Below are 25959 nucleotides of genomic sequence, written 5' to 3' on the forward strand. Positions count from 1 at the left end.
TAAAAAAAAGAATTAAAAGTCAAGTAATAGTTTAAGAAAATGAGCAGCAACAAAAAATATCTTCTGACCATTAAAAGTTATCATGGTGACAAGGAAGATGAAAGCACATACTCAGAAGAAGATAGTAAAGTCAAAGCTCTTATATCCAAAGCCTCCAGAAAAAAAAAAAGAACAGAATATGGGAGAGCTCAAAAGGGATTTTGAAAATCAAGTAAGAGAGATAGAGGAAAAATTAGGGAAAAATTGATAATGGTGCAAAAGGAAATACAAAAAACTAATGAGGAGATGAATGCCTTAAAAAGTGAAATTGGCCAATTGGGAAAGGAAATTAAAAAGCTCACTAAAAATAAAATAATTCCTTAAAAATAGAATTGAGTAAATAGAAACTAATGACTTTATGAGAAATCAAGATATAATAAAGCAAACATCTCCCAAAAGAAAGAAAAAATAGGGAAAAAATGTGAAATATCCCTTTGGAAAAACAACTTACCTGAGAAATAGATCCAGGAGAGATCATTTAAAAATTATTAGTCTACCTGAAAGTCATGATGAAAAAAAGAACCTGAATATCATCTTTCAAAAAATTATCAAGGAAAACTGTCCTGATATTCTAGAACCAAAGGGTAAAATAGAAAATTTTAAAATCCACTGATTACTTTCTGAAAGAGATCCCAAAATGAAAACTCCCAGGAATAGTATTACCAAATTCTGAAACTCTCACATCATGGAAAAAGTGTTGTAAGAATTCAGAAAGAAATAATTCAAGTATAGTGGAGCTACAGTCAGAATAACAAAAGATTTAGCAGCTTCGGCATTAAAGAATTAGAAGGTTTGGAATATGATATTCTGAAGAGCAATGGAGCTAGGATTACAATCAAGAATCATGTACCCAGAAAAACTGAGCATAATTCTTCAGGGGAAAAGATGGATCTTCAATAAAATAGAGGATTTTCAAGCATCTATGATGAAAATTTGATTTCCAACTGATGCAAGTGAACTCTGTATGACCTGAGTGAACTTTGTAAAAATCTTGGTAAAATCACAAAAACTATGTCCCCTTTAATCTGCAAAAACCCAGACTCCAAATAGTTTCACATCCTCTCACGAGGTAGAAAAGTAATACCATTCAAGGGCAAATCAAACTCCTATTGATCTTTTGGGAAGTCACAGTCTCAGGTAAGACTTCACATTCAATTGAGAAATCCTGGTCTGATTATCAAACCTCCCCCATAAAATAGGACTTCTGGAAACTATTCTTTGCAGATTTTCTCCATTGAGAAAAATATGCCTCCTAAGGGAAAACATCTTAGTAAAAAATAAAACCTCCTACTTTTGTCACAGCCTCTGGGGTTAATGAATTCTTTTGCTTATCAACATGTGTCTCAACAAAAGGAATCACACTCATTCACATACCTCATCACAATTACAGAAGTCACAAAAAGTATAAGGAGGTTATCTGGAAAATTATATCATAAGGGACTTAATATTTATCTGTCTACATAGGAGGATGACACTTGTAACTCATTAGAACTTTCTCATTATTATTATTTTATATTATTCCATTATTATTATGGAAGTTTGAAGGAGTATATATAGAGGGCAGAGGTATAAGTTGAATGTGAAGGGATAATATCTTTTAAAACATGAAATTAAGCAGTGAGAGAAGAATGTTCTGGGAGAAAAGGAAAGGGAAAGTGGAATAATTATTATTACAGAAAGAGCTAAAGTGTGAGAATATTCAGCCTAGGCACTGGAATAAATTGATCCACTCTTACTGCTCTTGGAATGAGAAAAGAAGGATCTTCTATGGCCCCAGGTCCCTTTGTTTTGTCTGGTTGGCTATCTAGAACATAGGATAGTCTACTATTCTCTACCCTTCTGAAGTATATCTCTAGGGACTCACTTCCTTTCTTTATTCCTTAATTCCTCTATTTTAACATCTTTTTCCATGGAATTGGTGGGTGGACTTCTGAGCTCTCATAAGAAGACCAAGGTGGTCAAAGGAGTAGTTGATTTGGCATTTAAATGTTTTCATTTAAGAGATTCCCTGTAACACTGATCAGGGGCATAAAGCAGGACCAGCACTGCTCCTCTTCTTGGTGAAGAGGGTATGAAGAAAAGTTTTAGTTTTGTGGAGTATAAAGGTCCTAAAGGCCCTAGATCCCTAGGCCTTCTGGGATTCAGCTCATCTTTAAGGCCTATCTTAGGTCTAGAAATATATGTACATATGTTTATATACATGTGAGCAACTAGATGGCCCAATGGATAGAATGACAAACCTGAAGTCCAGAAGACTTTTTCTGAGTTCAAATCTGGTCTCAGACTCTTACTAGCAGTGTGTGATGCATGTATGCACACAACATAAAATATAGTGTGCTTATTATGAAATGAGATATATATGAAAGATCACATTCTATGTGTATACATAGATAACATAGATAAATGCACAAGTATAATTGAGTCTTTCTGCTTATAGATCCTCCTTATTATAGCACACTTGTGTTTACCTCAGGAAATGCTAGCATTCCTCCCTTGATTGTGAGACTTCCATATGGCTTCACTGTCTGTTCATTTTATTGGAGTGGGAGAGGTAATTAGTACAAAACACTTTTGAGGATGGACAGAGTGAAAGGAGAGAGAGTGAAATAAATGGGGGAGGGTTACAGTTAGCAATAGTAATTGTAAAAATAATTTTGAAGGAAGTTTCTCTGATAAGGCCTTATTTTTCAAACATCAAGAGAACTGAGTCAAAAAATATAAAAAAGAACCATTCCCCAGTCGATAAATGATCAAAAGATATGATCTATGCCCAAAGAGCTAAAAATTAATGTATATCCGTTAACTTAACAATACCATTATTAGGCACGAATACCAAAAGAGATTTTAAAAAGAGGAAAAGGATCTAGAGGTACAAAAATATTTGTAGCAGCTCTCTTTTCAGTACAAAAAATTTGAAATTAAGGGGATGACTATCAATTAGGGAATGACTGAATAAACTATGGTATGTGATTGTCATGGAATATTATTTTTCTATGGGAAGTGATGAGCAGGATGTTCTTAGAGAAAAAACCTGGAAAGTCCTCCATGAACTCAAGAAAAGTGAAATGTATCATACACAAAGTAATAACAATGTTCCGGGATGACCAATTGTAAATGATTTGTTGCTGTTCTCAACAGCACAATGATGCATGACTATTCTGAAGGACTTATGATGAAAAATCCTGTCCATATCTGATGAAATTAGATTCAGGGAAGCAAAATGATGAGATTAGGGCTCCTGATAGTGAGGGAGTTAAATGATGAGGTTAATGGCAGGTTCAGGGTTCAGGGAATCAAATGAAGAGGTTTGGTTTCCCTAAATCCCCTTAAGATTCGGCACAAGGTAGGGAGTTGTGGGAACCCCCTTCTGATGGTTCAGAGGTCCATTGTAAAGGAATTTACAAACCCAAAAAGCTGGCCTGGTAAAAAGAAGTTTATTATTGGCATTGGGAAGTCAGCCTTTGCTATGCATGAATAGAAAGACTGAATTTCTTAGTGGCAAGGTCCTGACAGAAAAGCAAAGTTTCTAGTAGAGAAATCCTGATGGAGAGGTATAAAGTCTTGTTAGGGAAATGGGTGAGAAAGAGATAAAGAGGGGGTAATGTGGAAATAGAATATCATTTCGGTGGGCCTAGGCTTGCTGCTGTGCCAGGGAGAAAAAGTTTCCTTGGCATGGTAAATTAGATCCTCAGCAAGGACTGAGCCCCAAGTTGGTTCTTTTTATAATAGAAGCCTTGGCTACAAGCTGGGGTTTGCTTTTTATGGGGGCGGAGTGGGCTTGAGCTGGAATTGAACAGAATTGAATGAGTCTTTCTCAACTAATGTTTAATTCAATAGAGTTGGAATTCTCCAGCTCCTGACTCAACTAACCCACCTGGATAAACCACTTTTACCTTGATTCCCTGTGGTAGGTCTCAAAATCTGGAACTCAAAAATTTTAAAAACAAATGTGAAAAAAAATTTGTTTTAAATGTGACTAGAAAAAAATTTAAATAAAGTTTTTAAATTGAGGGAAGGGACTGTTTTTCTTTTCACTTATATTTGTATCTCCTATGCTTAGCACAGTGCTTGATACATAGGAATTGTTTAATAAAGGCTTGTTACCTGGCCTTGCCTATCCATGATATGTTAAGAGCTTGAAACAACTGTCTGCTATATCAGACAGTTATCCTCATTCAGACTGTTAATGTATTACCAACATTTTAAAAGTTGCTTGGAACCATCTGAAGGCCGTTTCCACACATTTATACCCACACCCACCCACACCAAGAGATGTGGCTGGTGAAGAGGTAGGTGAGAGAATCAGAATTAGAAGAACAAGGATATTCTGATTTTCTGTCCTATAACTTTCCACTATCCCAAAGGAGCTCCAATAGGTAAAGTATTACTATAAGATACAAAAAAAAAAAAAAAAAAGATCAATTTTTTAAAAAATATGTTGAACAGATGGTAAATAGTCTATTGATATTTGAGAAAATATAATCTTTAGGGTCTTATGAACAATAGTCCCAAAAACTACTTTGTTCCTCATCCCCAACCCCTCAGGATTATGTGTAGAATCCTGGGGAAAGAAGTAACTCAGTTTTGTTCTGGTGATCTAACCTACCAGTGTGAATGGGGAATTGAAAAAATGAACCCAATGTTTATATATTATAGGAATATGTAAAAATTACAATACAAACAACTAGGAGGAAAAGTACTAGCATCTAGGAGAATCAGTAAAAGCTTTAGGAATACAGTGGTACTTGGATTAAGTCACAATAGTAACTAGGAGAGGCAGCTTGGTGGCACAGTAGATAGAGCACCAGCCCTGAAATCAGGAGGATTTGAGTTCAAATGTGACCTCAGACACTTCACTCTTCCTAGCTGTGTGACCCTGGGCAAGTCACTTAACCCCAGCCTCAAAGGGGGGGGGGGGAATAGTAACTAGGAATTACAAAAAATAAATTAAATAGAAAAAAATTTTTTTGAAATGGAAATTTATTGTTACATATTTTGAACCCTTCCTTATGTTCTCCTGTGCAAGATATTCTTTCTTTTCCTGTCTTTTTTCTTTTTCTATTTTGTATTTGTTTAAATAGATATATTTTTGAAAAATAAAACAATTGAAATGGCATTATCTGATTATTAAATGATACTTATTTGGGCGGTGGGGAAACTTTAAATGTTGTTAGCAGGACTCTTTTCATGAACATATTCCTCTTTTACCCACATTCCCCAACTTTCATGAAACTGATATTTTTAACATTGTCAATGGCATGTCCTGGCATATTACCATTATACTGCATTCTTCTTTGGTTCATATAGTTGGAACTGGGACAAGCTTTTATTTGAAAATAGAAATATAATGTGAGTTGGCATATCAGAGGGATCTGGGATTTTGTCACATGCAAGTAGCACATTAACTTGCTGCCTTTTGCAAAGTCTGTTTTCCAAACCTGTAATATATTTCCCCCTAATTTTAGCTTCTTAAAATTTACTAGCTTCCTTCAAAATTCTGATTAAGTGCTACCCCTTACATTAGACTTTTAAAAAGCTTTTTTGGTCCTATTGCATCATTTTTTAAAAATTACCTTATATTTATTTTGAATATACTTCTTATTTACCTTTATGTGTATAAATTGTTACTCAAATACAATACAATCTTACTTAGGACAAATGTTTTGTTTTTGTCTTTGCATATCCAATGCATTTTGGTTTCCATCATGCCTTTGTCACTCATTGTCTGTATACTTTGGATAAATAATTTTTTCTTCTTAAAAAAAAATGAATAAGAAGTGAGGAGGAAGTATGACATGGGGATAGTCAGGGAAAAGACATGAGATGGAAAATGAGAGATGAAAGCTGTAGCTTCATGTATAGAAATAATCCCTAGGTTAGATTTTTAAAGCTGAACCACTTCATGGAAGGGAATCATGTGTAAAAAGATTGAAAAGATAAGGAGGGATCTGGTATATGAAGAGCTTTAAATAGCAAAGAGTATATTTTGATTTCTAGAGGTAATAGGAGACCACTAGAGTTGAATAAGTGTAGGGGAATCAGATGGTCAGAATTACATGTTAAGAAAATTATTTGGATAACTCTATGGATGAGTATGTTGAAGTGAAAAACTTTAATGCAGAGAGAGCAAATGGAATGCTTTTTAGTGGAGTTGTACTGCCCCTTTGTGGGCATATGAGAAAAGAATAGAGAACAGGTAATATGAACAAAGGGGCAAGATTAGCATTAGAAAAATATGTGTTGTAGGGTTGTCTACAAAAGCAACATAGTAGATGGGATAGAAGGAGCAAGTGTTTGAAGGAAGAAGTGAGGGTTATGAGATAATGCTAAAGAGAGAGGATCAGAAAAATCTAAGAAATTAAAGAGAAGGGGAAGAAGGAAAAGGGGAAGAAAAGTTAGGATTTTGGATGAGATAGGAATGGGGTCAATGGAGCTGGGCTAGCAACTGTAGAGCTTATACTACCCTCCTTAATGTGTATTCTGACCTATGCCTAAATACAGGCAGTGCTATTTTTTCAAATTGCCTTTCTCTCCTTTTCCCACCTTATTCAACATACACACACACACATACTGGGGCTTGGACTGGGACTAATTAAATTTCCATTTGAATAAATCATTAAAATATTATTACAGAAAGAGCTAAAGTGTGAGAATATTCAGCCTAGGCACTGGAATAAATTGATCCACTCTTACTGCTCTTGGAATGAGAAAAGAAGAATCTTCTCACAGGCTACTATGGCCCCAGGTCCCTTTGTTTTGTCTGGTTGGCTATCTAGGACATAGGATAGTCTACTATTCTCTACCCTTCTGAAGTATATCTCTAGGGACTCACTTCCTTTCTTTATTCCTTAATTCCTCTATTTTAACATCTTTTTCCATGGAATTGGTGGGTGGACTTCTGAGCTCTCATAAGAAGACCAAGGTGGTCAAAAAGTAGGTGATTTGGCATTTAAATGTTTTCATTTAAGAGATTCCCTGTAACACTGATCAGGGGCATAAAGCAGGACCAGCACTGCTCCTCTTCTTGGTGAAGAGGGTATGAAGGAAAGTCTTAGTTTTGTGGAGTATAAAGGTCCCAAAGGCCCTAGATCCCTAGGCCTTCTGGGATTCAGCTCATCTTTAAGGCCTATCTTAGGTCTAGAAATATATGTACATATGTTTATATACATGTGAGCAACTAGATGGCCCAATGGATAAAATGACAAACCTGAAGTCCAGAAGACTCCTTTTCCTGAGTTCATATCTGGTCTCAGACGCTTACTAGCAGTGTGTGATGCATGTATGCATACAACATAAAATATAGTGTGTTTATTATGAAATGACATATATATGAGAGATCACATTCTATGTGTATACATAGATAACATAGATAAATGCACAAGTATAATTGAGTCTTTCTGCTTATAGATCCTCATTATGGAACACTTGTGTTTACCTCAGAAAATGCTAGCATTCCTCCCTTAATTGTGAAACTTCCATATGGCATCAGTGTCTATACTGAATTTCCGACCTCCTGCTGTGTCTGTACTGAATTTCCCATCTCTCCACAGGGATCAAAACCTATTTCCAAATCTATACTCACTGCTTTCATTAATCATCCCAGACATCATTAAACCAATGGACTCTAGAATTGCATCTACTAGTCTCCTCTTTCCATAGCAACATTATCTAGATAAAGAACCAGGGCCCTCAGAATTATGCTATGTATAAAAGAAAAAAGAGAAGAGTTTTTTGAACTCAGAATATCTTAGTTTTGAGAAGAAAAAAAGTGTCATTTAAGCCTCACATGGAGCATCTGTCACATAAGTAGAAGCCATATCCTGGGATGATCCAAGAGAATTTGCAGCAGATTTATATAAGAACTGGGAAGCCTTCTCATCAAGAAAATTGCTTGTGATATTGCTGAATTCAAAAATTCAAAATATTGCTGAATTCAAAAAGCAATTTAAATTATTTAGTACCATTACCAAAAAAATAAGAGAAACTTGAAATACTCAAAAGGATTGGGAAAATGTATAATTAAGTTTATGGACCAAGATGTAGTTTTTGACCTATGTGTAGGCCCCCCCGCTTTGGGGTGGGAAGTTGTTGCATAGAGAGAAAATGTAGAGAATAGAAGATTAATTAAATAACTTGCATGTATGATGATGTAGCTTGAAATAGTTCAGGAAGTTTTTCTAAATGTAAAAACTTCTGCCTCCTATTGACTCAAATTCCTTTTAAATCTAAGATTAAAATATAAAATCATTAGTATAGAATGTTTCTGAAATTTTTCATTAATTGCCTTGTTATGGCTAAGAAAAATCTTTAAATACATCTCCTGTCTCATTTCTTTTCAACTTCACATTCCTCAAGACAAAAACAAAGGTACATTATAACTTAAAGTGTACTTAAGCATGAAATAGAAAGATAATATTAGAGATATATAAGAGATATAAGAAACATATAAGATATGTGAGATAATATAAGCTCATATGAGCTTCAATACTTAGGACATGGGTCTACATGCTCTCTCTGTGTATTAGTTTGCTTATCCTAAACAGTTCTCTTTCACCCTTGCAGTTCTAGATTCCCAGAGAACTCCCAACCTGAGTGTACTAAAATTCTCAGAACTGAAAGATAAATCTCTTGTGGAGAAATATATTTTCCCTACTCGTACTACTCCCTACAATGTAGCTCTTAGTTTCTTAGTACTTTTATTTTAAAGCAAAAGCTACTCACAATGACACCACTATTAGAATTTAAAGATAATCATTTACAAAAGGAGCAAAAGCAATAATTATCAACACATTACTAGTACACAATAAAAGTAAATAAAAGAATAATCAAAACATTATAATTCACATATAAATCCAGATCAGTGGATTTATGGAGAAGAGCAAGCACATATTTAACATAAACTGGACATGAAGATGAGGAAACCCCATGTATTAAGGGCAACTTACAACTGACTATACACCATGATATCTTTGACCTATTTACAAACAGATGTACCACACAAAGTAGCTTCTTTGCTAACTTCTTATCCTTACTGACGCTAAATTGTTCATACATGTAAGAGATATAATTTTATTTGCTTTGAAGGATAATTTAATACTATTTTGCAATGATTTTTCATTTTCTACACCAAATTATGCATATCTCATTGAAAACTATTCCTTTATGTAACGATTTTTAGCAATTTTAATTAAACAAAGGTTCTAGCTGTTGTTGCTATTGTCATTAAATTGTTTACTAATGGAATAAGTATTATCTTATGCTCCTTCCTAGTTAGTTTCTTTCCTTTTTTTAATGCAAAAATAGTTTTCTGTTCTTATGGCTCGTCTGAGAGAACTAAAGTGTGCAAGAAGTCAGAACCAGACCACTCCTCAACTCCACCACTAAGCCATGGAATTAGTGTATCAATGACATGGCACACCTGGTTTCTCTAACTTTTCCCTATAATTTGTCTTCCTGATCCTGGTTCTTTGCTAACTTCCTTTGGATTTTAGCCTACTCTAAACGGTGTTACAATTATAATAAACTTTGCCCCTTGACTTGAAGATGAATCTAAGCCTACAAATTCTTTTGAGACATGTCGTAACACCACTCTAGAAGCCCAATGTTTTTGGGGTCCCCTTGAACCTCAACAGTAGTTCCTTTCTTTTAAAAATTAATTATATTGCTTTTTTGTATTCAAATCATTTGGATTTCCTCTTTATCTCTCCTTTCCCCCTTCTAGAGAGGCACATCTTATTAGAAATTATTTTCTAAAGTTATATAAAAAAAAGAAAAAACCAATCAAAACAGATTAATTTCTTGAAAAAAAAATCTAATAATATATGCAATGTTCTAAACATGTGGAACAAGAAGGAAAGGTGTTTTCTTGTATCTTTGAAATCAAGTTTGTTCTTTGGAATTTTGCAATACTCAATTTAGATCACTTTGTGATTGTTCTTTCCTCTTGTGTTCTTTAGCCACTTTGTATGTTGTTTTCCTAGATCTGTTTTGTATTAATTTGTATCGGACTTTCTATACTTCCCTATATTCATTATATTCATCATTGCTTATAGAATGCTTATTTTATATTGCATAGTCCACAATTTCTTTATCCATTTCCCAGTGAGAATCTACTATGTTTCCAGGGTTTTTTTGCTCTTATAAAACAAGTTGTTTTTAAATATTAGCAGGGCAGAGCCAAGATGGCAGAGAGTACACAGGTCTTTGACTGAGCTCTTTTTGGCTTCCCTCAAATCAACACATGATTAAGCCTCTGAACTGGTTTTGGAATGACAGAACCTGCAATATTTTGAGCGTAACAAATTTCAAGCAGAAGATATTTGGAAGAACTTAAGGAAAAGTCTTTTTCAATCAGGCACAGTGGGGGAGGTGACCTAGCACAGACACAGGCAGGTACCCAGGGTGGAGTGGCCTCCACATGATGAGGGAATCTACAGAGAGCCTCTTAGCCAAAATACAACAGAATTGGCTATTTTGTCTTGATTCAGAAGACATGAATGAGCAAAATAACTTACAAATACAATGCAACTACAAAAGGCAAATAGTAAGTCCCTGAACCCCAGAATAACTTGGCCATATCCACCCAGCATGGGAAGGAATCCAGCAGCACCAGCTCCAGGGCAGTCTGAAGCCACTGTTACCTGTAGAGGAAGTTTGGGATAATCTCCATTTTGTCCTAAGAGCAGACCTCAACTTTTAAAAATAAACAAAAAAACAAAACAAAACAAAACAAAAAAAAGAACTCTCATCATAAATAGCTTTTAAAAAACAGATTTCAAACCCTGAGAATGGTAAATACAAAATATCTCCAGACAAAAATGGATTGGTCTCCATCTCACAAGACTTTTTGGAAGAATTAAAAAAAAAAAAAAAGATCTTAAAGGCGAATTAAAAGAAAAATGGAGAAAGGAAATGAGAACTTTGCAGGAGAGTTTGGAAAAGGAAACACAGAAATTATCTGAAGAAAACTCCTTAAAAATATACTTAAATAGATTTGTCAAAATGGAAAAAGAAAACAACTTTTTGAAAAACAGAATTTGTTAAATGGGGAAAAAAATCCAATGAATAAAACAACTCATTTAGAAGTTCATTTGGCCAAATGCAAAAGGAGATCAAAAAGCTAATTGCAGAAAATAATTCACTAAAACTAATAATTGAACAAATGAAAGTGAAAGACTCAATGAGACATTAAGAATCAGTCAAATAAAACAAAAAAAAAAAAAAAGGAAAAATAGAATACAATGTAAAATATCTCATTAAAAAAAAAAAACAACTGACTTGGAAAATAGATCCAGGAAAGACAATCTAAGAATTATTGGACTACCTGAAAAGCATGATGAAAAAAAGAAACTCCAAAATGAAATCTCCAGTGAATATAATAACTAAATTTCAGAATTATCAGATTAAGAAGAAAATGTTGTAAGTAGTCAGAAAGAAACAATTTAATATCAAGGAGCCACAATCAGGATTACCTAGGACCTAGCAACTTCTACTTTAAAGAATCTAGGAGCTTGGAATATAATATTCTGAAGGGCAAAGAAGCTTGAATTACAGCCAAGAATCAACTATCCAGAAAAATTAAGCATTATATTTCAGGAGGAAAGATGGAAATTCAGTGAAATAGGTAATTTCATTTATTTTTTATAAAAAGGAACAGAGCATTAAAAAGTTTACATCCCTATATGGGAAGATGATATGTTTAATTCTTGAGAATTATATCTCTGTTATGGGTACGCTTACAGGGCATAGGTATAATTTGACTTTATTGTGATGATATAAAAAAGAAAATAGAAGCAAAAAAGGGATTGTACTAGAACAGAAAAAAGAGGGTAAAATGGGATAAATTATATCTCATGAAGAGGCAAAAAAGACAAAAGGAAGGGGGATGAACATTGTGTGAATCTTAAATTCATCATATTTGTCTCAAAGAAAAAAAATATCAGGCATATTTAGTTTCATAGAGAAACTTGCCTCACAATATAGGAAAGTAGGAGAGAAAGGAGGAATGGAAAGGGAAAGTTAATTGAAGAGAGAATAGAAATAGAAGGGGAAAATGATAAGAAAGGGAGTAGGGACTGTAAAAGGAAGGGCTGTTTAGGGAGGTGGTTGTCAGAAGTAAAACACTGGGGAGGAGGGAAAGAGGAAAAGGAAAAAGAAAAATATAACATTGGAAAACTAAAATGGCAAGAAATACAGAGTCAATAATTTTAACTGTGAATGTGAATGGGATGAATTCTCCCATAAAATGGAAGCAGAGAGCAGACTGGATTAAAAACTCAAAATCTTAAAATATGTTGTTTACTAGAAACATATTTAAAGCAGAGTGATACATAGAGAATAAAGATAAAAAGTTGGAGCAGAATCTATATGCTTCCGCTGAAGTAAAAAAAAAAAAAAGTTAGGGGTAGTGATCCTGATCTCAGATCAAGCAAAAGGAAAAATACATCTAATTAAAAGAGATAATGAAAGAAATTACATCTTTTTAAGGGTAGGTACCATGGATGAGGAAGTACTATCAATACTAAACATATATGCAAAAAGAGGTATAGCATCTAAATTCCTAGAGGAGAAATTAAGAGAGCTGCAAGAGGAAATACACAGCAAAACTATACTAGTGGGGGATCTCAACCTTGCTCTATTAGAACTAGATAAATCTAACTGCAAAATAAATAAGAAAGAAGTTAAAGAAGTAAGTAGAAAAGTTATGTATGCTAGACCTTTGGAAAAAATTGAATGGAGACAGAAAGTAATATACTTTTTTTCTCATGGTACATGAAAACTACACAAAAATTGACCATGTATTGGGGCATAAAAACCTCAAAATCAAATGCAGAAAGGCAGAACTAGTAAATCCAATTTTTTTCAGATCATGATGCAATAAAAATTTCATATAATAAAGGGTCAGAAAAAAATAGACCAAAAGTTAAATGGAAACTAAAAAGAATGAGTGAATGTGACAACAAAAATTATAAACACAATCGATAATGTAATCCAAGAAAATGACAATAATGAGACAACATACTAAAATTTATGGGATGCAGTCAAAACAGTTCTTAAGGAAAGTTTTATATTTCTAGATTGTTACTTGCATAAAATAGAGAAAGAAAATATTAATCAATTGGACATGAAATTTAAAAAAGCTAGAAAAAGGACAAATTTAAAACTGCCAATTAAATACCAAATTTGAAATTCTGAAAATAATAGGAGAGATGGATAAAATTTAAGGTAAGAAAACTATTGAATTAATAAACAAAATAGATTTGGTTTTATGGGAAAACTAACAAAATAGATAAACCTTTTGTTAATTTGATTAGAAAAAGGAAAGAAGAAAATCAAATTGTTAGTATCAAAAATGAAATGATTGAACTTTCCACCAATAAAGAGATATTTAGAGCAACCAATCTGATTATCTAAATGAAATGGATGAATATTTACAAAAATATAGATTGCCCAAATTAACAAAGGAGAAAATAAATTATTTAAACAATCCTATTTTTAAAAAAGAAATTTAACAAGCTATTAATCAACTCCCTAAGAAAAAAATCTCCAGGGTCAGATAGATTAATGTCAATTCTATCAAACATTTAAAGTACAATTAATTCCAATACTATGTAAACTATTTGGAAAAACAAGGAAAGGAGTGCTACCAAATTCCTTTTATAACACAGACATGGTGCTGAAACTTAAACCAGGTAGGATCCAAACAGAGAAAAAAATTATGACCAATTTCTCTAATGAATATTAATGCAAAAATCTTAAATAAAATATTTACAAAGAGATTACAGCAAGTAATCATCAGGATAATATAACCATGACCAAATGAGATTTATATCAGGAATGCAGGGCTGGTTAAGAAAGCTATTAGCATAATAACCAGATGAACAGAAAGCATATGATTATCTCAATAGATGAAAAATAAGCATTTGACAAAATCCAACACCCACTACTATTACAAACACTAGAGAGTACAGAAATAAATGGAGTTTTCCTTTAAATGATCAGATCATCTATTTAAAACTATCAGCAAACATCATATGTATTGGGGACAAACTAAAATAATACCCAATAATAAGATCAGGGGTGAAACAAGGTTGTCCCCATCACCATTACTATTAAATATTGTGTTAGAAATGTTAGCTTTAGCAGTTAGAGAAGAAAAAGAAATGAGAGGAATTAGAATAGGTAATGAAGAAGCCAAATAATCACTTTTTGCAGATGATATAATGTTATACTTAGGGAATCAACTAAAAAAACTACTAAAAATGCACAATTTTAACAAAGTTGCAGGATACCAAATAAATACACATAAATCATTAGCATTTCTATATGTTACCAACATACACAACAAGAGATACAAAGAGAAATTCCATTTAAAATAACTTTAGATAATATAAAATATTTGGAAGTTTACCTATTTAGACAAAGTTAGGAACTATATAAATGTAATTATAAAACACATTCCACACAAGTAAATGAGATCTAATCAATTGTAAGCACATAAAGTGCTCATGGGTAAGCCAAGCTAATATAATAAAAATGACAATTAGCTATTTTTGTTAAACATTTCCATTCCTTGTTTGATAATTCACCTGTACAATAACTTTAAAAGACATATCATCTGCTTCCCTTCTAATTTTTTTAATAGTGAAATGTTTAATATAAAGGTTTTATAACTATTTAAAATTTTTCATGAATGTTAGCTGTTAGTCTAAGCTAACAGCTTTTAGCTTTTGAAATCACTTTTAAATCAAATAAATAGTTTTCCCCAAGTAATTAATATTTTAAGACTTATCAAAACCTGGGTTATGAATTTCATTATTTGTTTCATTCTTGACTACTATATTCAACTGAAATTGAATTTTTTTTTCTAACTAGCATTAAGTGGCTTTGACAATCGATTTTTTTTTTTTTTTTGCTTTTTGCTGTGGCAATTGGGGTTAAATGACTTGTTCAAGGTCACATAGCTAGGAAGTGTTGTCTGAGGTCAGATTTGAACTCAGATCCTCCTGACTTCAGGGCTGGTGCTTTTCCCACTGTGCCACCTAGCTGCTCCCAGATAATTGATTTTTTATAATATAATTTGAGATCTGGAAGTTCTATTTCCCTTTCATTCCTATTTTCCCCATTATTTCTCTTGATATCCTAGATCAGGAGTTAATCTTATCATGGTCCCCTTCTGCTATCTAATAAAGTTTTATGTTATTATATTCTCATTCAAGGAAATGCTAAGTTTTCAAAAGAGGTAACAGAAATTTAAGATATAATTTCCCTTCCAACCATCCAACTTCACTGATTCCCTGAAATTTTTCCATGGATCTAGGTTAAGAACTTCTACTATAGATTATTTGTTCTTTCAGTGAAGTTTTTTGTTTTTGTTTTTTGCTGAGGCAATTGGGTGACTTGGCTAGGGTGCTAGGGTCACATATCCCAGTGAAGTTTTTATTATTAAGGTATCCTTTTAGTAATTTGACTAGTACAACATTTAACTGAGGATTAGCTCTGTATTATAATTTTTTATTATATTGGCATGTCCAAGCCATGATTATTGACTATTTCTCCAAATACTTAAGTTGTTCTTTATTTTTTTAAAGAGCATTTTATAATGGAATTTTATGAGTAATGGATATACTTTGATAGATTTACTGGCAAATACCTTGTACGTTTTTAGTGATTTAAATGAGTTTTCCCTGTCTGTTGTTGCTTCTTGGATTTTTGTTGTTGGTGGTGTAATATCCAGATACTTTTGTTATATAGATTTATTTTGTAGCCTGCTGAAACTTTGGTGATGATATTTATTGCCTCAATTAATTTTTCTGTTCATTTCCTAGCATTTTCTAAGTAAGACAATTTGTCATTAGCAAATATGGAGAGTTTCATCTCCTCTTGGTTTATTTTTACACTTTTCTATCAATTGTTTTATTGCCTTGCCAGAGTCCTTGCATTGAGTCCCAGGGTGGCGATAGCTGTAGCTCCAGAAAGTCAGATCCATCTAATGAAGTGAATGACATGAGAAGAAAGGCCACTCTCTCTTTTCATTCTTCTTCATTCCTAACCATCATTGAGTCCTGGAAGTCCAACAAAGCGGTCGTAATCAGGTCTAATTCAGAACGAACAGGAGGCTGAAGATGGAGGATAGAATGACTACTAGCAACTTCAAGGACATTCTAGAGGTCTTGCCTGGAAAAAAGAAAGAATAGAAAATCTAAGCCCATGAAGTCCTTGAGGCATTGTACTAGAGTTATCAAGTTAGTGGCTCTGGGTTATCAAGTAGAGTAAGCTCAAGGAGGTGAAATGCCTAGATTTCTTTCCTGAGGTTAGCCCCATTATGCCCAGGACACACCTCTGAATTCGAGATCTCAAATTTTCGAACAAATGTCATGAGTTTAGCACTGAATTCTTAGAGAGAAGGAGTCCAAGCTCAAGTACCTCACCTTCATTCTTCTAGTTCTTTACCTTTACTTTGTGTATCAAGACTCAATAAGGATGTCTTCCAGTGTGAAAGGAGAAGAATAAAAAAGCTTGAATGGGCCTTAAAGGTCATCTAGTCTAACCCTCTTATTTTACAGATGAGCAAAGTGAGACCTATCAGGATAAAATGACTTGCCAAAAGTTACATAAATTATGAGTGGCAATGTCTGGATTCAAATTCAGGTCTTTAGATTCTAACTTCAACATTCTTTCCACTGTACAATATCAATTCTCTGGGATAACATAAAATCCAGTTGGATCATTTTCCATGCCAGATCCTAGAGGGAATGTTGAAACAAACTTGAAATGATATTGAAAGATCATCTGGACATACCTCTTCATTTTATAGACTAAGGAAAAAGGATTGAGAGAGGTGAAATTATTTTCCCTTCTACTTCAAAGCTAGATGTCTGAGGTAGAATTTGAACTCAGGTCTTATTAACTCTAGAGCTAGTGCAGCTGCCATATTAATTCTGAAGTTTCAGATATCTACTAGACGTGTGACCTTGGACAAGTCACTATGTGTCTCAGTTTCCTCAAACACACACACACACACACACACACACACACACACACACACATACACATAATGCAACATGCAACATAATGTCTTGTTCCCCCCACAATTAACAAAGTCACCAAGAGCAGATGGATATTAGGGTCAGTGTTCAGGAGAGCATCTAAAATGGAAAGGAAAGCATGAAGGGAATTGGTACAAAGAGACATAATAGCCTGTGAGCTGCATGTAAATGTTTAAGGAAGACAACAGTTTTTTTTTTTTTTTTTAAGCCAAGGAGAGACAGAACACTATAATTATAAGTTTGCTTGCTCTTGTTTACAATAAAGGTATAGTATTAGGTCTTATGGGGAGCTTCTACTCTGGTGCTCAGAAATGTGGCAGCAGTCCGAAACACTGAATTCTAAGACAGGATTTGAACTCAAGGTTTCTTCATTCATTAATTTAACAAGCATTAAATTCCTGTTCCATATAATACACTGTGAGATATGAAGATGAAAATATTGTTCTTGCTTCCAAGATTACAATTGTTAAGAGCCCTCTCCTTTTCCCCAAAGGGCTGCCATGTTCCCACTCTAATATGGGACCAGAAAGACTGGAGGAGGAGCCTAAACCGCCAGGGGCATACAGAGTGTGGAATGTCTCTAAGGGAAAAAAAAGGTCTTGAAAGAAGCATTGAGAAGACCTGAAATAAAAGAAAAGATAAGGAAAATAGCTGAGTTAAAGGATTATCTTTCCCCTTGTTATGAACGAAAGATTTCATATAAAAAGGAATCATCACTAATGTATGTCCCTGGTAGCTAAGAGATCTAAGCTAATCTTTCTAAGTTGTAGATAATCTTGCCATTTTTATGGTTCCAATCATAATCCCAGGAACTTTTTCTGGAACTGGACCAATCTCAGCATGTTGAATGCCTCATTCAGCTCTTCGATTATTATCTGAGACACATTGAAGTACTCTGCTAGATACTATGGAAAAAGCATTGGTTTGGAAGTTAGAAGACTAGAGTGTGAAACTACCTATGTGACACTATATGAGTCACTTAAATTGCCTGGGTACCACTTTTCTCATCCGCAAAATTAATAGGTGAGAGTAGATGACTTCAAAGGTTCTTTCAACTTTAGAGCTCTGATCTCTAGTAATATATTCTCCACTGACTGTTTCCTCTAGTTGTATACCCCTTATGATATTATATGGGACATATTTGATTTTTAGGATTTTGACAGCCTCAACATAAAGAGAATAATCAAGATTGTAACCAGCATGAGGTACAGAAGTCTATTGTGGCTTTTGTCATATTCAACACCTTAAAAGAGAAGAATCAAAGAAGCAGGGTCACTGGGAGTAATCGGAACCATGCACAATAAAAGAATTACTTTTTTTCAATTCATCTAGAGGAACTGATCACTGAAACAAATACCTTTCTCAGAGTCTCAGAACAAGAGTATTTCCTTTGGCAGAGGCATGGCAAGTGACAAATCTCAGAAGGTCTGTTCCTGTAGATACTGAGTTTGTACCAAGTTCAAGAACAACTATAATTCAAATCCCAGCAGGATTCCATGATCACAGGCTCTTGGGAAGACAGTCAGAAATTTACCTGCACAGAGTTTACTGGCAAAAATGGTATAGGAACTGTTGCTGACAGGGTTCCTGGCAATACAGGTGTACTGGTCAGGGTCACCAGGTTTCCATCTGATACTGAGGATGATCCCTTCACTGGATGCTTTAGTTCTCTGTCCCAAAGGTATCCAGTTGTATGTAACATTCTCTCTTATTTGTTCCACAGAACATGTCGCATTGATGAGACAGGTGCCATTATCATTGGAACTAAGACTCAATGCAATTTTGGGCTTTGTCAATCGCTCTGCATGAAAAGTAAAATATAATATAAAATATGATAAATATATAATATAAATAAAATATAACATGTAATAATCAATAAGATATTTTAATTATGCTCCTCCCCATTCTAAAGATGGTCAATAATTTAAAAACCCTATATTTCAGAGTTCTACCCTAAAGATATCAAAAAGGAGAGGAAATCAGTGATTCAGGATATTCTCCATCCAGTTTCATCTGCTAACATTACCTGAGTCTGCACATCTAGAGTTACAAAGGGGTGGAGTGTTCAGATCAGACAGAAAAACCTCCTTCTACACAAATAGAAGCATGTAAGGGGGGCAATAGATACTGGCTTCTCAGGTCCCATATGTGAAAGATTGTCATTTGTGGGACAGAGAGTGATAGTGCCCATGGCAGTCATGTTTTCCTCCAACCATTCTGGGAAATAATTTACCTGTTCTAGGTTGTTATTGATCAGAAAAGGATGGTAGGGAAAGGACATATATTTACAAATAGTGGCAGTCTGCTGTAGGGACAAGGAAAAGGATAAGACTTCTTCCTTTAAGCTTAAGATGTTCCATCATATGAGAAATCAATTAGCCTTAGCTATATACACTTGGGAGTCTAGTATGTTAGAGATGAAAGGAACCTGAAAAACAACAACTCATCCAATTTAAAGATTCTCTCTGCAACATCTCATCTGGTCTTTATTTGAATACATTAAAACATGGAGTCCATGACCTCACAAAGCAGTCCATTCCAATTTTAAACAAGTTAAGTTGTTAGAAAGTTCCTTTTTTCCCCTTAAATCATTGTAATGTATAGGATCATAAATATAAGAAAGGGATAGAAGATATTTAGACCAATGCCCTCATTTGACATATAGGAAACTGAGTCTCCCAAAAGCTTAAGTGATTTGTTCAAGTTACATAAATGTTAAAGGGAAGAATAATGATTTATAAGAGTCAGACTATTATAAGTAATCCCCCAAAAGCTCCCTGACTGAATTCTCTCAGAATGTGTGGGATAAGTATATATTCTTGCACATAGTGTAACCATCTTTGTCTTGATCCATTGATTTCTGCCTTCATCCCTGTTCTATCCTTGGCTTGATTTTCTATTTTCTAATGGACCCAGTTTCACCTGGTGATTTTTCTCTCCATTCTCATTCATCTGTCCCTTTTTTGAGTAATAGTATATACTTTATTCTCCAAATTCTTCCATTTTTCATCTTGTATTATTTAATAAACTTCTTTTCAGATTTCATAATATACATAATATTTGACATTAATTATATTATCATTTTTGTTATATTAATATACCTTAAAGTAATCTACCATTGCCCATACTTGGTGAACATTACTTTTCATTATTACTTATAATTCTTTTATGTCAATCTTACCAGAAATAGGTTTTTTTTGTTTGTTTTTTGTTTTTTGTTTACAAAATAGCTCTTTTTTAACAAAGCATTTTTTTAAGCTGAGGCAATTTTTACCCTGAGACAATTGGGGTTAAGTGACTTGCCCAGGGTCACACAGCTAGAAACTACTAAGTGTCTGAGATCAGTTTTGAACCCAGGTCCTCCTGACTTACAGGACTGGTACTCTATCTACTACACCATCTAGCTGCCCAGAAATAACTCTTTAAAAATTTTTTTCTTGTTGCTCCTAGTAACACACACACACACACACACACACACACACAAAAGCATTTATGGTCTATGTCCTTAAAAACAGTGAAATTATTGAGTCAAAATTACAAATGTTCTTGTAATTTTTATAGTGCATTCTCGCTTTCTGTCTAAAAAGATTGTGCAAATTTGTGATTCTTCTAGTGATAAATGTGAGGACCTGCTCTTCCATAGTCTCAATTTTTATCTATTGATCAGTGAGAAATAGTATAGCAAAAGAGTTTAAATTTGCATCTCTTGTTACATCTCCATATTCTCTAGTGACTCCCCATTGCAAGATTGTCTTGCCCAAAAGTATTCTTGTGTGATTGAGACTCAAATTCAGCAGACATCGCTATGCCCTCCCCTCCCCGCCAAACCCAAAATTCTTTTCAGTTTTTCTCTTGCTTTTGAGGATACCGCCATCTTTCCTATGTTTGAGTTCATTACTTTTTTGTCATCCTTGACTCTTTGCAACCAAATCTTGTTCTATCTCTGTAACATTCCATATATGTATGTGTGTATTATCTATGTATGTGTGTCTTGATAAATGTTTTATCTGTCTATATCAGCTTTCTATCCCTGTACATTCTTCCAGAACCTGAATTCTGTCCCTCTTGAATGACAGAAACTTCTAGTCCTGTCCTGCCTACCTCAATTCTCTTCTTAGATTATGCCCTCCTACTAGCTTTATCTTATTTTTACTTATTATAACTTATAACTTATTATTGATGCCCCACTATGGCACTAATTTTCTGCAAATATATCCTTTGACATAGTACTTTGGGGCTCAGGCATCCATAATAACTTTATATCATATTAAATCTCAAATCCATCTGTCAAAGATCTCTCTCCACCTATTCTCACTATTCTCAAAACCCATATTTCAGTAAAGTTGATGTTTGCCCTGCCCTTAGAACATGCAAAGCAAGTCTTTATCTGACCTCTGAATTTTCTCCATATTTTTACTCTCATCTTTAATATTCTCTCTTAATCCTTTTTTACTTGAGTAAAATAAGCCCGTATTTCATCCTAGTCTAGCTGGAGCCTCAACTCTCCTTCTTTTTCTTTCCTCTTTCTTGCTTAACTTACCATATACATCCAGTCTGACATGTTCTGAGAGTTCTTGTCTTGTACTCAGTAAGGAGGCTTGGAGCTTATAGGTACTACTGTCTTCTTTCCGAAGCTGTCGGATGTGTAAAGTGATATTATCATCACCAAGATGGATTCGTGTTTTCATATTGGTTTCAAATATTTTAGTTTGTTCTTCTCTTTCCCATAGCAAGATCTTCTGGGTTTCATTGTAAAACCAAGAGATTTCTGAGTAAGGCCCAGGATTGAGTTCAGAGAAACTGAGATTTACAGATTCACCAACAACACACAGCACATTTCTTGCTGAGTAAACTGCCAACCAGAATCAAAGCAAAAACCTTGTTAGTAATAGGATGATAAAAATCATAGCCAAGGAAGTATCTTGATGGTGCCATTGAAAGGCATTATCATACTATCAGACATAATAATAGATGACATTCACATAATGTTTTAAAGTTTGCCAAATGCTTTACACTAGATATTATATCATAAGAACCTCAAAACAAATCTACAAAATGCTTTTTTTGCTCATTTTTTATTTTTATGCTTATTTTAGAGGTAAGGAAACTAAGGCTCAAAAAAATCAAAAGTGACCAGCACAGAAATTAAAAGAAACCTGGTTAGTATCCAAGTTGGTATTCAAAACTGACTGCCAGGATCCTGTGAACCATAATATAAGGAGGACTGAGAATGGTGAATGGCCAAGACCATGTTGTTTAGATCACAGCTGTGACTGATCTTGTATGAGAGTCATCATCGCCCATCCCCTTGGTGTATGTGATGAGATTTCAGAAGGCTTGCAAAATAGCCTACTTTACAAAACCTTTCCTAGAAAGATACATAGTTCAGAAGAAGAGAAATTCTATTAAAATTATCCAGGTACCCAGACTCCTTAAAGCTGTGCTTAAAGATATTTCACCTGTCTCTCATTGTCTCTCTCATTTCAACACATAAAGATCTCTTATAGTAACAGTATAAGGAACTGTTTAGGAGTATAAGGTTAAAGGTATAGGCTCTCCCTGCTTTTACATGATACTTCATAACTGGAAAGAAATTGATGATCTTATTAGAGTTACTGGTAGCAACTGATACCTTCCTGTACCCACAACCCAGTTGTTTTGTCTCCCTGATTATGGTTATATATTGTGGCAAAGTAAACTTTATCATAGACTTCAGTTGGCAGGAGATTCAGTGTTAAATGAGTAAATTAAGTATAGTGACAGAGCTAAAAAATTCGTTTTACTGTAGATTAAGAAATCCTTATGGCAAGTTCTTGCTTTATCTTGACTCTCAGAATACTTTAGTACACTAAAATAAAGTGATAGTGAATCACCATCTGTCCTTGAGTTCTGCTTTCTTTTTCTATAAGATATAGAAAATGAATTGGTTCTTCCTATCTAAAATGACCACTTGCATTTGTACCCAACGACTTTTGTCTATAATTAAAGTGTTAGGATATGTCTATAAGACTTATTTGGTTTATTAGGGGATGTATATTTTCTTCACACACATATCCACATATGTGTGTTGCAATCCATAATGATTGTAACATTTCTGCTGATACATGTGGTATTTCATATATCACTGCTGGAAAAAAGAACAGAATTGATCACAGAATCATTGTCAAATTTTTCTATTATGCCATAGACAATATTATAAGTGCTAGAAAATTAAAGAAAAAATTTTAAAAAGAAAAAGATAGATCCCAAGAATTAGACCAATAAGCTTTATGTTGATATTCAACAAAATTCCAAGATATATAGTTTTTAAAAAGAGGAGATGATATTTAGAAAAAAGTCACTAAAAAGTTAAAACTTTTTTTGCTGATGCAATTGGGGTTAAGTGACTTGCCTAGGGTCACACAGCTAGGAAGTATTAAGTGTTTGAGATCAGATTTGAATTCAGGTCCTCCTGAGTTCGGGGCTGGTGTTCTGTCCACTGAACCATGTAGCTGCCCCAGTCAAAACAATTTTAAACTAAAAATATGATCACCATTCTTATAGATTAGGTAAATATAACTGGATTTCTGCAAGATATTTAATAATTTTTAATGATGGTTTTGAACCAAATTGAAATGATAAGGACTGGATTATAGTCAAATTAGATTTTTAACTGATTGAATTATCAAAGATTGATGATTGATAGTTTAATGTGAATCTGAAAGAGTCTATAGTGATGTATCTTAGAGACCTGTACATAGACACTGTTCAATACTTTTATAAGTAACTTGGATGAAGACATGAAAATGATATTTGTAAAGATCACAAATGACCCTAAACTATGAGGGAAAAGCAAAACAGTCTTTGACCAGATGGCCTTTAAGATACATTTCATCTTTATTTTTTTATGATTCTCTCACTAATTGTCAGAATTACATATTAAAAACATGATTAATAAATTGATCCACAATTCCAAAGGACTCATGATAAAAAAAAAAAATTACCTCCAGAGAAAAAAGTGAAGAACCCTGTGTGCAAATTGAAGTATAATTTTCTCACTTTCTTAATTTTTCTCATTTTTTTGCAACATGGTTAATATGGAAATGTTTTCTATAATTTCACATAAGTAATTGAGATATAATATTGCTTTCTTTCTCAGTGGGTAGAAGGGAGATAGAAAATTTATAATTCAAATTTTTAAAAAGGAATGTTTATGATAAAAACATATATATGTGTGTGTACATATATACATATATATATACATATATCTTTGTACTAAAAAAAAAATCCCATACCAATAAGCCAATAGACACATATATGAAGTGCCTACTATACCTAGAACATGCTGTTAGGCACTGGCACAAAGAGAAAAATTAAAACCAATTCCTGTCCTCAAGACCCTTATCCTCTACTTGGGTCTTACTAAATGATAATAGGTAAATATATACAAGATGATTTGAGAAGGAAGGAGTGCTAACAACTAGGGGAAAACAGAAAAGTTTACTATAGGACATGGCATATGAAGGAGGCCAGAGATTCTAAGAGGTAAAGGTGTAGAAGGAATGCAATCCAGATATAAAGGATTAGTAGAAGTAAAAGTAGAATTAGAAAATGAATTACTGAGTTCAGTGAACATAAAATTTATCATCTTGACTGGAATACAGAATTCCTAAAGGGGAATATTGTAAAATAAACCTGTAAAGATAGCCTTCTCTTTTGGCTGCTATTTGTTGAAAAGGGGAATTAGCTTCATATGAAACAAGCATTTGCCTTCTGATTGACAACACTCCCAGCTGAGGCTGTCTCGGTGCTGCAAAGGTATCAGACATTATGAAAACTCACGGATGAATTGTCACCCCAACTTCCCTTTATTTCTAATCCTGGAACCTCCCAGCAAAGAGATAGCTAAAGATGAATATAAAGTACCTTGAGAGGAAATCATGAGCATTAGCAGACACAGCCTCCACCAGCTAAAGATCATGCTGTTTCCTTCTGTAGTCTGGGTTATTCAATCCACTTGAAGAGAAAAGATGTCTAACCTCCCTCACACTTCCTGCTCCCTTACAAAAGATAACCCTCTTCTGGAGGTGCGGGAGGAAGGGGAGGAGTCTGAAATTTAAAAAATGGGGAAGTTGTAATATTTGTAAAATATTCATTTTTTTTCCTTTTTGACTCTCTCTGGGTAAATGAGTTTTAGTAAAAATGACCAGTCTTATAACTGTTTGGTCTGGTATTGAAATAGTTATCTCCCGGGTGGAGCCAAGATGGCAGAGAAGAAACACATGACTCTGTGAACCTCCTCACTCCCTCACAACCAATTAGATAAATTAAGCCTCAGAATAAGTCCAGGACTGATAGATACCACAAGGACTGGAAGCACGACTTACCAGCTGAAGAGAATCTGGAGTTCCAACAGGAAAGGTCAGTTCTCAGGGGAGGAATAAGAAAGACCAGCACAGACGGTGGGGTAGCTGGCACACTGCGCCCATTGCGCTGGGAAGGGCTCTGGGATCAGAGAAGCCACTGAGGTAAAGGAATCTGGCACAGGCTGTTAGCTCTTCTCTGCTAATTATTTAGCAGTTCAGAAGAGAAAGCCAAAATATTTTAAAACTCAGATTAGATTTTCCCCGGACCCTGGAGGTGACTCAGCAGATCTCAGCACCAGGGGGTGTGGCCTCAGCTACCTCCTGAGAATAGTTAAGAGACTGACAAGTGGGTGGATACGGCCCAAGGCAACACACACTGCCTAGCTTAGCTGGAGGGAGTGGAACTCAGCTCCAGGAAGTCCCAGAGAAGCGGAACCTTTGAACTAGGGACCGGGGTTTCTGGCAGACACTTCCAGTTTGAGCACAGGGGCTTTTCACGTCACCTGCTGCAGACATCCACGCCCCAC

The 25959-nt window shown here is 34.3% G+C and overlaps 1 protein-coding gene across 2 annotated transcripts; it reads right to left on the bottom strand.

Annotated features, from left to right (window-relative positions):
• Window positions 1–14348: 14348 nt before the first annotated feature.
• LOC141539482 (SLAM family member 7-like) lies at window positions 14349–25730 on the bottom strand. 2 transcript variants are annotated; one of them, XM_074262334.1, is made up of 5 exons: window positions 25454–25730; window positions 24993–25175; window positions 21628–21939; window positions 18622–18888; window positions 14349–16215 (listed from the first exon to the last, which is right to left on the bottom strand). In XM_074262334.1, exons 2-5 carry the CDS (start codon window positions 25045–25047, stop codon window positions 16136–16138), a joined length of 714 nt encoding a protein of 237 aa, XP_074118435.1. In that variant the 5' UTR covers window positions 25048–25175; window positions 25454–25730; the 3' UTR covers window positions 14349–16135. The 2 variants fall into 2 exon arrangements, with proteins under 2 accessions (XP_074118435.1, XP_074118436.1); XM_074262335.1 differs by lacking the exon at window positions 24993–25175 and having other exon boundaries at window positions 25454–25729.
• Between the last annotated feature and the right edge of the window lie 229 nt (window positions 25731–25959).

This window comes from Sminthopsis crassicaudata, chromosome 4, assembly GCF_048593235.1.
Source record: "Sminthopsis crassicaudata isolate SCR6 chromosome 4, ASM4859323v1, whole genome shotgun sequence".
Classification (NCBI taxonomy): Eukaryota; Metazoa; Chordata; class Mammalia; order Dasyuromorphia; family Dasyuridae; genus Sminthopsis; species Sminthopsis crassicaudata.

Excerpts from the sequence above, each read along its gene's own strand:
- LOC141539482 (XM_074262334.1), bottom strand. The coding sequence starts at position 25,047 with ATGATCTTTAGCTGGTGGAGGCTGTGTCTGCTAATGCTCATGATTTCC. Across the intron at positions 21,940-24,992 it reads GCTCATGATTTCCTCTCAAG|TTTACTCAGCAAGAAATGTG; the intron begins GTACTTTATATT and ends TCTGGTTGGCAG. Across the intron at positions 18,889-21,627 it reads TGTCAGACTGGATGTATATG|AGCGATTGACAAAGCCCAAA; the intron begins GTAAGTTAAGCA and ends CTTTTCATGCAG.